This window comes from Ahaetulla prasina, chromosome 3 (genome assembly GCF_028640845.1).
Source record: "Ahaetulla prasina isolate Xishuangbanna chromosome 3, ASM2864084v1, whole genome shotgun sequence".
NCBI lineage: Eukaryota > Metazoa > Chordata > Lepidosauria > Squamata > Colubridae > Ahaetulla > Ahaetulla prasina.
The window spans coordinates 3,262,134-3,274,436 of record NC_080541.1 but is presented as its reverse complement, the minus strand read 5'-3'; the positions used below and the strand labels follow the sequence as shown (position 1 = coordinate 3,274,436).

The window sequence follows — 12,303 nt, the reverse complement described above, 5'->3', positions numbered from 1 at the left end:
TAGACAGTGATAGTCCTATGACCATCACTAAGTGTTGTATCTTATGATTCTTGATGAATGTATTTTTTTCTTTTTTCTTCTTTTTTCCTTTTATGTATACTGAGAGCATATGCACCAGAGATAAATTCCTTGTGTGTCCAATCACACTTGGCCAATAAAGAATTCTAATCTGTTCTATTATGTTCAGTGATGGGGCACACACAATTTCTGAAGGCAACTTCTGTTCCACTGGTTAATTGTCCCCACTGTTAGGAAGTTTCTCCTTAATTCCAGGTTGCTTCTCTCTTTGATTAGTTTCCATCCATTCTTTCTTGTCCTGCCTTCTGGTGCTTTGGAAAATAGGTTGACCCCCCTCTTCTTTGGGGCAGCCCTTCAAATACTGGAATCCTGCTATGGTGTCCCCTCCAAGTCCTTCTTTTCTTTAGACTACTCAAACCCATTTCCTGCAGCCGTTCTTCCTATGGTTTAGTCTCCAGGCCTTAAAAATTTTGTTAAGGTGTAAAGACTAAAACTGGTGTTGAAGGAGACTATATTTTGATCTAGTCTGGTAAGCTAAGACTAGAAAGTACCAAAATAGTCATTCATTAGGGAGGGTGGAAGGAAAAAGGGATTTTTACAGGTAATCCTCAACCAAGCAGAATCAAGAGATCCTTGATTCTTATCTTGAGTCTCTTTCTCACTCACTCACCTTCCCAGGGCTAACAATTCTTGCATACCTTTTTTTAAGGTTAGCACCATATTCCTCTATGCTAGACATTTTCAAATTTTTGCACTAAAACATAACAACTTAACCTTTCGATGAAGCGTCTGCTGCTAGCTAGAGAACCCAGTAAAATTCCCAAGATTGCTGAAATTTATTGTCCTCTCTAGGTGAGCCGTGCAATCCAAGCCAACGTTAATTTGGTGAGTTTCCAGACTGAGCAAGGGTTTGGAGAACCACGATGGTCTCTCTAGAACACTGGTTCTCAACCTTTATAGTGCTGCGACCCCTTTAATACAATTCCCCACGATGTGGCGACCCCCAACCGTAAAATTATTTTCGTTCGTAGGCCTAAGTAACTGTACTTTTGCTAATGTTATAAATCATGATCGTAATGTAAATATCTGATATACAGGATGTATTTTCATTGTTACAAACTGAACATAGCCTGATGCGCTTCAGGAAGACTGCTGATTGATTTCATCGCGGTGATAGGCAGCGATCTCAGCGCGCCTCAGCAGCCGCAGAAGGAGAAAAAAAGCGGCAAACTGTTTTTTTTAATTTATCGCGCCTGAAGCCGTATTGGCTAGCGATCTGAACTGCTTGCGATTGCCTTGAGGACGGAGGCATTAAAGCGGAGACTCCTCCCCTATTAAGTTTATCGTGCCTGAAGCCAGATTAGGCTAGCGATTGGGAGTGATTGCAGCTGGCTTGAGAGGGAGACATCAGAGCAAAGATTTCTCTCTTTTTTAATTCATTGCGCCTGAAGCCGAATTCGGCTAGCGATTTGAAGAGCCTGCAGCTGGCTTGTGGAGTCAACCATTGGAGCGCGATTCTTCGACTCGCAAGTATACTTCCCATATTTCCGATGGTCTTAGGCGACCCCTGGCAAATCGTCATTCGAGCCCGAATGGGGTCCCGACCCACAGGTTTAGAACCGCTGCTCTAGAAGGTGGAAAACATTTACGAATATCCCCAAAGGCTAAGTAATCAAACTCATGCGCAGTCCTTCTGCATCCAACTGAATTGATAAGAGTCTTCCAATATTTGAGGGGCTGCCACAAGAAGAGGGGGTCAACCTATTCTCCAAAACACCTGAAGGCAGGACAAGAAGCAACAGATGGAAACTAATCAAGGAGAGAAGCAACCTGGAACCAAGAACAAATTTCCTAACAGTGAGAATGATTAACCATTGGAACGACTTGCCTCCAGAAGTCGTAGGTGCTCTATCACTGGTGGATATTTTACAAAGAGATTGGATAGTCATTTGCCTGAAATGGTGTAGGGTTTCCTGCCTAAGCGGGGGGTTGGTCTAGAAGATCTCCAAGGTCCCTTCCAACTCTGTTAATTCTGCAAACGACCCACCCACCCATCCTTGAATCAGCAGAAACCCTACATCGCGATACCAACTGCACTGAGTTTCTCCTGTGCTCCGAATGCTCTTGTCCTAATTATACATGTGCAGCCCGAGATAAACCGAAGCTATTGGGAGATTTCTCAGGCTTTCCTGCCTTCTGGTGCTTTGGAAAATAGGTTGACCCCCCTCTTCTTTGGGGCAGCCCTTCAAATACTGGAATCCTGCTATGGTGTCCCCCCCAAGTCCTTCTTTTCTCTAGACTACTCAAACCCATTTCCTGCAGCCGTTCTTCCTATGGTTTAGTCTCCAGGCCTTAAACATTTTGTTAAGGTGTAAAGACTAAAACTGGTGTTGAAGGAGACTATATTTTGATCTAGTCTGGTATGCTAAGACTAGAAAGTACCAAAATAGTCATTCATTAGGGAGGGTGGAAGGAAAAAGGGATTTTTACAGGTAATCCTCAACCAAGCAGAATCAAGAGATCCTTGATTCTTATCTTGAGTCTCTTTCTCACTCACTCACCTTCCCAGGGCTAACAATTTTTGCATACCTTTTTTTAAGGTTAGCACCATATTCCTCTATGCTAGACATTTTCAAATTTTTGCACTAAAACATAACAACTTAACCTTTCGATGAAGCGTCTGCTGCTAGCTAGAGAACCCAGTAAAATTCCCAAGATTGCTGAAATTTATTGTCCTCTCTAGCTGAGCCGTGCAATCCAAGCCAACGTTAATTTGGTGAGTTTCCAGACTGAGCAAGGGTTTGGAGAACCACGATGGTCTCTCTAGAACACTGGTTCTCAACCTTTATAGTGCTGCGACCCCTTTAATCCTGAGGACTTCAACTCCCAGAATTCCCAGCCAGCTTTGCTGGCTGGGGTATTCTGGGAGTTGAAATCCTCCAGGATTAAAGTTGCCAAGGTTGGAGACCCCTGGTATAGGGTCTCGAGATCGAGGAGGAGGTTGGACTAGAAGACCTCCAAGGTCCCTTCCAACTCTGTTAATTCTGCAAACGACCCACCCACCCATCCTTGAATCAGCAGAAACCCTACATCGCGATACCAACTGCACCGAGTTTCTCCCGTGCTCCGAATGCTCTTGTTCTAATTATACATGTGCAGCCCCGAGATAAACCGAAGCTATTGGGAGATTTCTCAGGCTTTCCTGCCTTCTGCGTATCTCCTGCGAGCAGGGAAAACATCCCCTATCAGCACCAGAGCAGGAAAGAAATGGGATCTGGTTGCTCGCAGACGTCTCCCTGCCGTATCTAAGCGCCTTCCGTCCCCCCCTCCTCCCTCCAAAACCTATCATCACCCAGGTCGAATTCACTTTTGCAAAGAAAAACAGATTGGAGCTGAGGAACCAGCGCGACTAGGGTGACTTGAGATTTTCTCTTTGCGTCTTCTTCCTTCTTTTATCTGCTCAACAATTGCTGACTTCCAGAATAACAGAAGAGCTGGAAGGGACCGTGTAGGTCATCTAGTCCAACCCCTCCCCATCCAAGCAGGAGACCCTACACCATTTCTGACAGTCTCTTCTTGAAAGCTTCCAGAGATAAAGCTCCCATAATTTCCGAAGGCAACTTCCGTTCCATGGGTTGATTGTTCTCATAGTCAGGAAATTCCTCCTTATTTCTAGGTTGAATCTCTCTTTGGTCAGTTTCCATCCATTATTCCTTCTCTGGCCTTCGGGTGCTTTTGAAAACAGGTGGACCCCCGTCCTCTCTGTGGCAAACCCCTCAAATATTGGATCCAGATCCCTACGGCCTTTTAGGAGGCACCGTGAAAGGGTGAGGAGGGGGCGTGTTGTTTTGTTATTTTACTCTGCCACCACTTCAGCTTTGCACTTAGCTGGAAAGAGACATCAAATGAAAGTTCTGGCCCAGCAATGTAGACTTTTTGCCCAGTTCTTGTAGATCACAGGTCTTCAAACTTGGCAGCTTTAAGACTTGTGTACCTCAACTTCCAGAATTCTCCAGCCAGCTATGCTGGCTGGAGAATTCTGGGAGTTGAAGTCCACAAGTCTTAAAGCTGCCAAGTTTGAAGACCTCTGTTGTAGATTGACCACATGTGCCTTCCACTCTTCCACAGACAATGCAAAAGAGCAAAAGATTGTGTGTCACACTCTTTGGATAGACACACACGTCTGCAGGAAAACAATGTTGTGGCTCCAGCCCCCGGCCCCCCCGGGCCTGGCCCCCTGCCAGAGAGTGACTCAGAGAGTGAGGGGGAAGGGCTGTCAGGGCTCCCTTCTGCAGGGCCGGCTTCCCTGGCTCAGCTCCAGGAGCCAAAGCCAGGCCAGGTGGAAGAGGTGACGAGGCCTCTGTCTCCTGCATCTCCTCTCGCCCAGGAAACACTTCCAGACCCAGCTGGGGACAATCAGTCCTGGTTAGATCCCAGATTTCATAGGCAGGAGAAGAGGGAACAACAGAAGCAGGGGTGGGGCAGGCCTAGAAAGTGCTGAGTCACAGAGCCACACCCCACAGGGTATAAAAGCAGGAGGGGCTGCTATACTGCTTCGTGACAAACAAATCCAATTGCCTGGAGAGAACTTGAGCTGAAGTGCTGTTTATTCCTGGCTTCCTGGTTGATACGCCGGCATCAAGAAAGATAACAGAAAACCTTGGCAGACGCTCACCGGTTTGCTGCCAGAGCTGATAGCTGCCATGGACTTAATTTCCAGCTAATTGAGTCATTTCTCATGCCTCCCGGACTGCAGTGGGGGGACAGAACAAAGAACCTCTGATTACAAGCAAATGTTAAGTCCTTTTTTTCGGTGCTGTTATAACTTTGAATAGTCACTAAACGAACGGTTGTAAGTCAAGGACTACCTGTTTTCATCCTTAGTAGAGAAACATCGAAATGCCAACTTCCTGCCTGTCTCTCTCTCTCTTACTCACCTGTTCATTGCACTGTATTTCTTGCTGCCTTGTGTTAGGAGCTTCCTCTTGGTTTCTTTGGCCTTTGGAGAACTTTTAATATAGGAAGAAGGGCCTGGCTGCTCTAGTGAAGAGAAGGGCCAGGCGAGACATGATAGCCATCTTCCAAAAAAAAATTTTATTTTTTTTTTGTTTACATTTATACCCCGCCCTTCTCCGAAGACTCAGGGCGGCTTACAATGTATAAGGCAATAGTCTCATTCTATTTGTATATTTTTTTTACAAAGTCAACTTATTGCCCCCCCAACAATCTGGGTCCTCATTTTACCTACCTTATAAAGGGTGGAAGGCTGAGTCAACCTTGGGCCGGGCTCGAACCTGCAGTAATTGCAGGCTCTGTGTTCTAATAACAGGCTTCTCTACTGCCTGAGCTATCCCGACCCTTTGAAAGGTTGTCAAAGAGAAGAGGAAGTGAATTCACAGCAGTGTTCCAATATTTGAAGGGCTGCCAAAGAGATGAGGGGGTCAAGCTATTCTCCAAAGCCCCAAAGGCCAGACAAGGAATAATGGATGGAAACTGAACAAGGAGAGATTCAACCTAGACATAAGAAGAAATTTTCTGACAGTGAGAACAATCAACCAGTGGAACAGCTTGCTACCAGAAGCTGTGGATACTTCATCACTGGGGGCTTTCAAGAAGAATTGGACTGACATCTGTCAGAAATGGTGTAGGGTCTCCTGCTTGGGCGGGGGTGGGGGGTGGACTAGATGACCTACAAGGTCCCTTTCAACTGTGTTCTTCTCCCCTCTCCTCTTCTCTCTCTCTCTCTTTTTTTTAAGAATAGAATAGAATTTTTTATTGGCCAAGTGTGATTGGACACACAAGGAATTTGTCTTGGTGCATATGCTCTCAGTGTGCATAAAAGAAAAGATACGTTCATCAAGAATTCTAAGGTACAACACTTAATGATAGTCATAGGGTACAAATAAGCAATCAGGAAACAATCTTTTATTTCCTCGCTTTATTATTCTATTCCATTCCCTTCCCTTCCCTTCCCTTCCCTTCTATTCTATTCTATTCTATTCCTATTATTTCTTTCATTCTATTCTATTCTATTCTATTCTATTCTATTCTATTCTATTCCTATTATTTCTCTCATTCTATTCTATTCCTATTCTATTCCTATTATTTCTTTCATTCTATTCTATTCTATTTTATTCTATTCTATTCTATTCTATTCCTATTATTTCTTTCATTCTATTCTATTCTATTCCTATTATTTCTTTCATTCTATTCTATTCCTATTCTATACTTCTATTCATATTATTTCTTTCATTCTATTCTATTCTATTCCTATTATTTCTTTCATTCTATTCTATTCTATTCTATTCTACTCTATTCTATTCCTATTATTTCTTTCATTCTATTCTATTCCTATTCTATTCTTCTATTCCTATTATTTCTTTCATTCTATTCTATTCTATTCCTATTATTTCTTTCATTCTATTCTATTCTATTCTATTCTATTCTATTCTATTCTATTCTATTCCTATTATTTCTTTCATTCTATTCTATTCTATTCTATTCCTATTATTTCTTTCATTCTATTCTATTCTATTCTATTCTATTCTATTCCTATTATTTCTTTCATTCTATTCTATTCCTATTATTTCTTTCATTCTATTCTATTCTATTCTATTCTACTCTATTCCTATTATTATTTCTTTTATTCTATTCTATTCCTATTTCTATTCTATTCTATTCTATTCTATTCCTATTATTTCTTTCGTTCTATTCTATTCTATTCTACTCTATTCCTATTATTATTTCTTTCATTCTATTCTATTCCTATTTCTATTCTATTCTATTCTATTCTATTCCTATTATTTCTTTCATTCTATTCTTCTTCTTCTTTTATTTATTTATTTATTTATTTTGTCACAACATTATATACAGGAACATATATTGAAAGGAAACAATAGGACAGGAACGGTAGGCACTTTTGTGCACTTATGCACGCCCCTTATAGTCCTCTTAGGAATGGGGTGAGGTCAATGGTAGACAGTTTTTTGTTAAAGCTTTTAGGAGTTGGAGAGGAGACCACAGAGTCAGGTAGTGTATTCCAAGCATTAACAACTCTGTTACTGAAGTCATATTTTCTGCAATCAAGATTGAAGCGGTTGACATTAAGTTTGAATCTGTTGTTTGCTCTTGTATTGCTATTGAATTGAATTGAATTGAATTGAATTGAATTGAATTCTATTCTATTCTATTCTATTCCTATTATATCTTTCATTCTATTCTATTCTATTCTATTCTGAGCCTCGAGAGGGGCTTTTTCTCCCCCGCGTCGCCCGCCTAAGTTCAAAGCCAGCAAAGGGAGCGCGCGAGCCGCCTGCACTTTCCCTCGGTGACGTCACCGCGTTCTAATCCCCGGGGTTGCCCCGGGAGATCGAACCCTCCGGCTCCGCCTTCCCTCCCCTGGGGAAAAAGGCGTTCGGAGGCGGGTCCGAAGACGGACCTGCCTTTCGCCTCTCCGAATTGGTCCGAGGAGCTGCCCTTCCAGGCCACGGGGCTCCGCCATTGGACAAAGCCCGGCCCTTGCCTGGGCTTGCGAGGCTCGGAAAGAAAAAGGCTGGACAGGAGTCGAAACTCTCGGGCTCCGGGGTGCAGGGAAGAAGGGCCGTGAGACCGGGGGGTGCTCCGGGTTGCATGAGACCCCCCCGCCCCTCGTCTTTTGCAAACCTCCCCAGCTTTGCAAAGCCTTCTCCGAAGTTGCAGACATCCAAATTTTGCAAAAAAAGAAAGAAAGGGGGGGGGGGAACCCTCCAGCAAAATTGGCATTTATCGGGAGGGGGGGCAATCCCACCGCTGGAGCGATTTTAAGGAAACCCCCCTCCCGCCCTGAAATCCCCTCGCCGGAGTTGCCAGCAGAGGGGGGAAAGGGCTTGAAGGGGAGGGGTCCCCCTTGCTGCCCCCCATCCCCAAACAAGTGGGGAAAAGCTGCCCCCCCTTGGAAAGCATTTTGGGGGCTGGGTGGGTGGTAGGCAGGGGTCTGCTGGTAGGTACTACGATCCCCCCCCCCATCCCTAGGACAGATGCTCACTTCGTGGCAGCCGAGATGACTCCTGAAGAAGAGAGCCCCCCAGGAGGGGAGGCTGATGGGGACCCAGCCTGCCCGCCGCCCTTCCCCAGGCATCTTTCCAAGAGCTGCAGCCTGCAGAAGGTGAGGCTGGGGGGGTGGGGTGGGGGGGTGCTGGGCAGAGACCCCTTTGCCTTTTGAGATTTCTCCCTGCCAACTGCTCCCCTTTCCTTTGTCTGTGCCAGATTTCTTTCAATGGGAAGAGAGTCAGGGTCTTCTTGGGCACCAGGTTGTGGGGTGACAGATCTACTAGCCCTTCCTTCCTGGCTCCTTCCAATTTCCAACCATTTGCAGTCCTTGAGGGGGTGGGGGAGTGAACTTTCCAGATGTTTCACAAGGCTGTCTGGTCTGCAGGCGTCCAAAGTTGTCTTCAGCCACCTTCTGGAGATGGTTGAAGACCAAGAGATGAGGTGGGTGAGGTGGGGCAGGGATGGATTCCCAAGAAAGACGTGCTTGAGGAACATCTTGTCCGCGAAGTTCTTCTCTTATTTCCCAAAATGAGTCACCCAGGTCTTCATTGGTTCCACAGTTGATCTCTGATCGGCTTCCAACTACTAGATCCCCGTTTGGGGGGAAAAAAGAGAATCTTTGTAGCTCCGGGTTGAAATGAGGGGTCCCTGGTGCTCTTTGAGCTGGGTCAAAAGAGTCACCCATTATCGGTGCTAGAATTGTGTGGAATGTAATGCGAAGGATGGGTGTTTTGTGTTTTGTTTTCATAGTTATAAGGTAGACTGAAGGTGGCATTTAATTTCGTTGTACGAGGCGCAATGGCAATAAACTGAACTAAATTAACTAGAAGGGAGTGGGGTTTGTGGAAAGGAGGAGAGGGGGCGATGAGGGGTCCTTGGTGCTCTGTGAGCTTGGTGGTTTTCTTGCAGATGTTTCATGACCTAAACTCAGGGGTCTGCATACTTGGCTCTTTTAAGACTTGTGGACTTCAACTCCCTTCAGCTTTGGTGGCTGAGGAACTCTGGGAGTTGAAGTCCACAAGTCTTAAAACAGCCAAGTTTGCAGACCCCTGACCTAACTAGGTAATATCATCAGTGCTAGATGGGAGGGGATTTGAGGAGGAGGAGGGGAACAAAAACTGTGGGGTCCTTGGTGCTATCTGAGCTCGGTGGTTTTCTTCCAGACGTTTCATGACCTAACTAGGTAACACCATCAGTGCTGGAAAGGAGAGGAGGAGGAGGGGAACGAAAACTGTGGTGCTGTCTGAGCTTGGTGGTTTTCTTGCAGATGTTTCATGACCTAACTGGGAAATGACATCAGCCTCTGGTTATCCATCTAGTTTGGATAATGAAACATCTGCAAGAAAATAATTAACTCAGAAAAGGACTTTTCCTGGACTTTTACAGCTGGACTTTTACAGTTGTACAGTGATGGTGGGTTTGGACATGACCTTCAGACGGGGTTTCTTGATGACCAGCGAGACTTTCTGCTTTGGCCCAACCAAGGAAGACCTGAAATGGCCACCGAGGCGTCGCGAGGCGTCATCCTCTCTTGAGACATCCTGTTCTCCTAATGCTACCTGCAAACGCGTTGCTTCATCACACCTGTTGTCGAGATTGTCTCTGTAAACAGCTTTTGTAATCGTCGCTCCTCGCCCGCCTGTTGAGTATCGTAAACCTGAGAGCCAGTCAGTTCCTGGTTACTGAACTGCAGGCTTGCAAAACTATATTTTGCTCTTTTTTTTAAAAAAAAAACGTTTTAAGTCAGCAAGCCTGAAGTCTTGCGTTTGTTGAATTCGTACTGGCGGTGTGGGGTACATCGACAACCCCTGAAGTGACTTTTGGGAAGGGGTGAAGGGACTTTTCGCGGCGGCTTCTAAGTGCGATCCAATTGCTGCAAAATTGTGTACAATTGCAACCCATTAATATAATATAATATAACAACAGAGTTGGAAGGGACCTTGGAGGCCTTCTAGTCCAACCCCCTGCCCAGGCAGGAAACCCTACAAAATGAGAGTGAGGTATTTTGCTAAACTTGTTTAGTCCTCAATTTACAATGGTTCCTTTAGTGACTATTCAAATTGTAACAGCACTGAAAAAGTGACTTATGACCGTTTTTCACACTTACGACCGTTGCAGCATCCAAAGGGTCATGTGATCAGAATTCAGACAGTTGGCAACTGACTGGTACTTTTGACAGTTGCAGTGTCCCAGGGTCACGTGATCCCCTTTTGGGACCTTCCAACAAGCCAAGTCAATGGGGGAGCCAGATTCACTCAACGACTGTGTCCCTAACTTATCCACTGCAGTGTTTCACTTAACAACGGTGGCAAGAAAGGTCGTAAAATGGAGGCGAACTCACTGAACATCTGTCTCGCTTAGCAACGGAAATGTTGGGCTCAAGCGTCATAAGTCGAGGATTACCTGTATGCTATTCTAACCTGGAGTTTTCTTGCATTTATTGTCACAAAAGATGTTGGTCATTTAAGTCATTTCTATAATTATGATTTAAGTGACCGGTATAAATGCAAAGAAAATTTCATGTCAGAATAAAAGTAATCCTCAACTTATGACCACAATTGAGCTCAAAATTTATGTTGCTAAGTGAAACATTTGTTAAATGAGTTTTGCCTCATTTTACGACCGTTGTTCAGTGAATCACTGCAGTGCTTAAATTTAGTCAAATGGTCGTTAAATGAATCTGGGTTCCCCGTTGATTTTGCTTCTCAGAAGGTTGCAAAAGAGGATCACGTGACCCTCTCCGGGACACTGTGACCGTCATAATTATGAGTCAGTTGTCTAGCATTCGAATGTAACTCACATGACCATGGGGATTCTGCAACGGTCGTAAGTATGAAAAACAGTCGTAAGTATGAAAAACAGTCCTAAGTCAATTTTTTTTCACTCCTGTTGTAACTTTGAATGGTCACTAAGTGAACTGTTGTAAGTGGAGGATTACCTGTAATATCACACGCTCAAAATTTTGATTAAAAATGCCTGGAATGTGGAGAAATATTGCTTTTCAAAATTGTTCCAAATTAACAGATTAACAGAGTTGGAAGGGACCTTGTAGGTCATCTAGTCCAACCCACCCCCCTACCCAAGTAGGAGACCCGCCATCATTTCTGACAGATGGCAGCCCAGTCTCTTCTTGAAAGCTTCCAGGGATGAAGCTCCCACAACTTCTGAAGGCAACTTCTGTTCCATTGGTTGGTTGTTCTCACTGTCAGAAAATTCCTCCTTATTTCCAGGTTGAATCTCTCCCATCCATGATTCTTTGTCTGGCTTTCAGGTGCTTTGGAGAATAGCTTGACCCCTTCCTGTCTGGGGCAGCCCTTCAAATATTGGAAGACTGCTATCATGTCTCCCCTGGTCCTTCTCTTCACTAGACCAGCCATGCCCAGTTCCTGCAACCGTTCTTCATATGTTTTAGCCTCCAGTCCCCTAATCATCCTGGTTGCTCTTCTCTGCACCTTTTCTGGAGTCTCAACATCATTTCTGTAGTTTTGTGACCAAAACTGGATGCAGGATTCTAGGTGTGGCCTTACTAAGGCTTTGTAGAGTGGTATTAGTCCCTCACCTGATCTTGATTGTATCCCTCTGTTAATGCAATTTAGGATTGCATTGGCTTTTTTGGCTGCCGCTGCACACTGCTGGCTCATATTTAATTGGTTGTCCACTAGGACTCCAAGATCCCTCTCACAGTCACTGCTATTGAGCCTGGTTTCACCCAGTCTAAATCATTTAACCTGTTGGACAACAGCTGCTGCCACTTCTCCCAACTGGTTTACGCTAGAATTTTTTTTTTTTTAATTCCTTTCCTTGTTGACTTGAACAAGCGAAAAGAAAAATGAAAGTTTAACCTTTCCTACCCGAGGTCAAAAAAGGAAACAGAAAATCTGTGATCTGAAAAATGCATAAGGGTTTCCAAAGCGGTGATGAATTATCGGCTTTGGAAATGCCGGAAAAAATATTCTATTTGACTTTACTGTGCCTGCACAATACAGTCCACGACTTACGGCCGGCTGCTTAGTAATTTATGATTCCCCCATAGATATAGGTAGTCCTCAACTTACAACCACCGTTGAGCTCTAGATCTCTGTTGTTAAGCGAGACAGTTATTAAGTGAGCTTTGCTCCATTTTATGACCTTCTTTGCCCCGATCGTTAAGTGAATTACTGCCGTTGTTAAGTTAGTAACATCGTTTGTTAAGCAAATCTGGCTTTCCCCGTTAACTTTGCTCGTCAGAATGGTCGCAGAAGCGGATCACCTGTCCCT

General features: G+C 44.5%; 1 protein-coding gene across 3 annotated transcripts in view; it reads left to right on the top strand.

The window, feature by feature from the left end:
• The first annotated feature begins 7,493 nt into the window (after positions 1-7,493).
• Positions 7,494-12,303, top strand: part of RHPN1 (rhophilin Rho GTPase binding protein 1) — a 54,435-nt gene continuing 49,625 nt past the window's right edge. The window contains exon 1 of one of the 3 annotated variants that reach the window (XM_058174372.1): positions 7,494-8,161. In XM_058174372.1, coding sequence (XP_058030355.1) covers positions 8,057-8,161 — 105 coding nt within the window. In that variant the 5' untranslated portion in view covers positions 7,494-8,056. The remainder of the gene's footprint in view (positions 8,162-12,303) is intronic. The other 2 variants (XM_058174371.1, XM_058174370.1) reach the window with 2 other exon arrangements.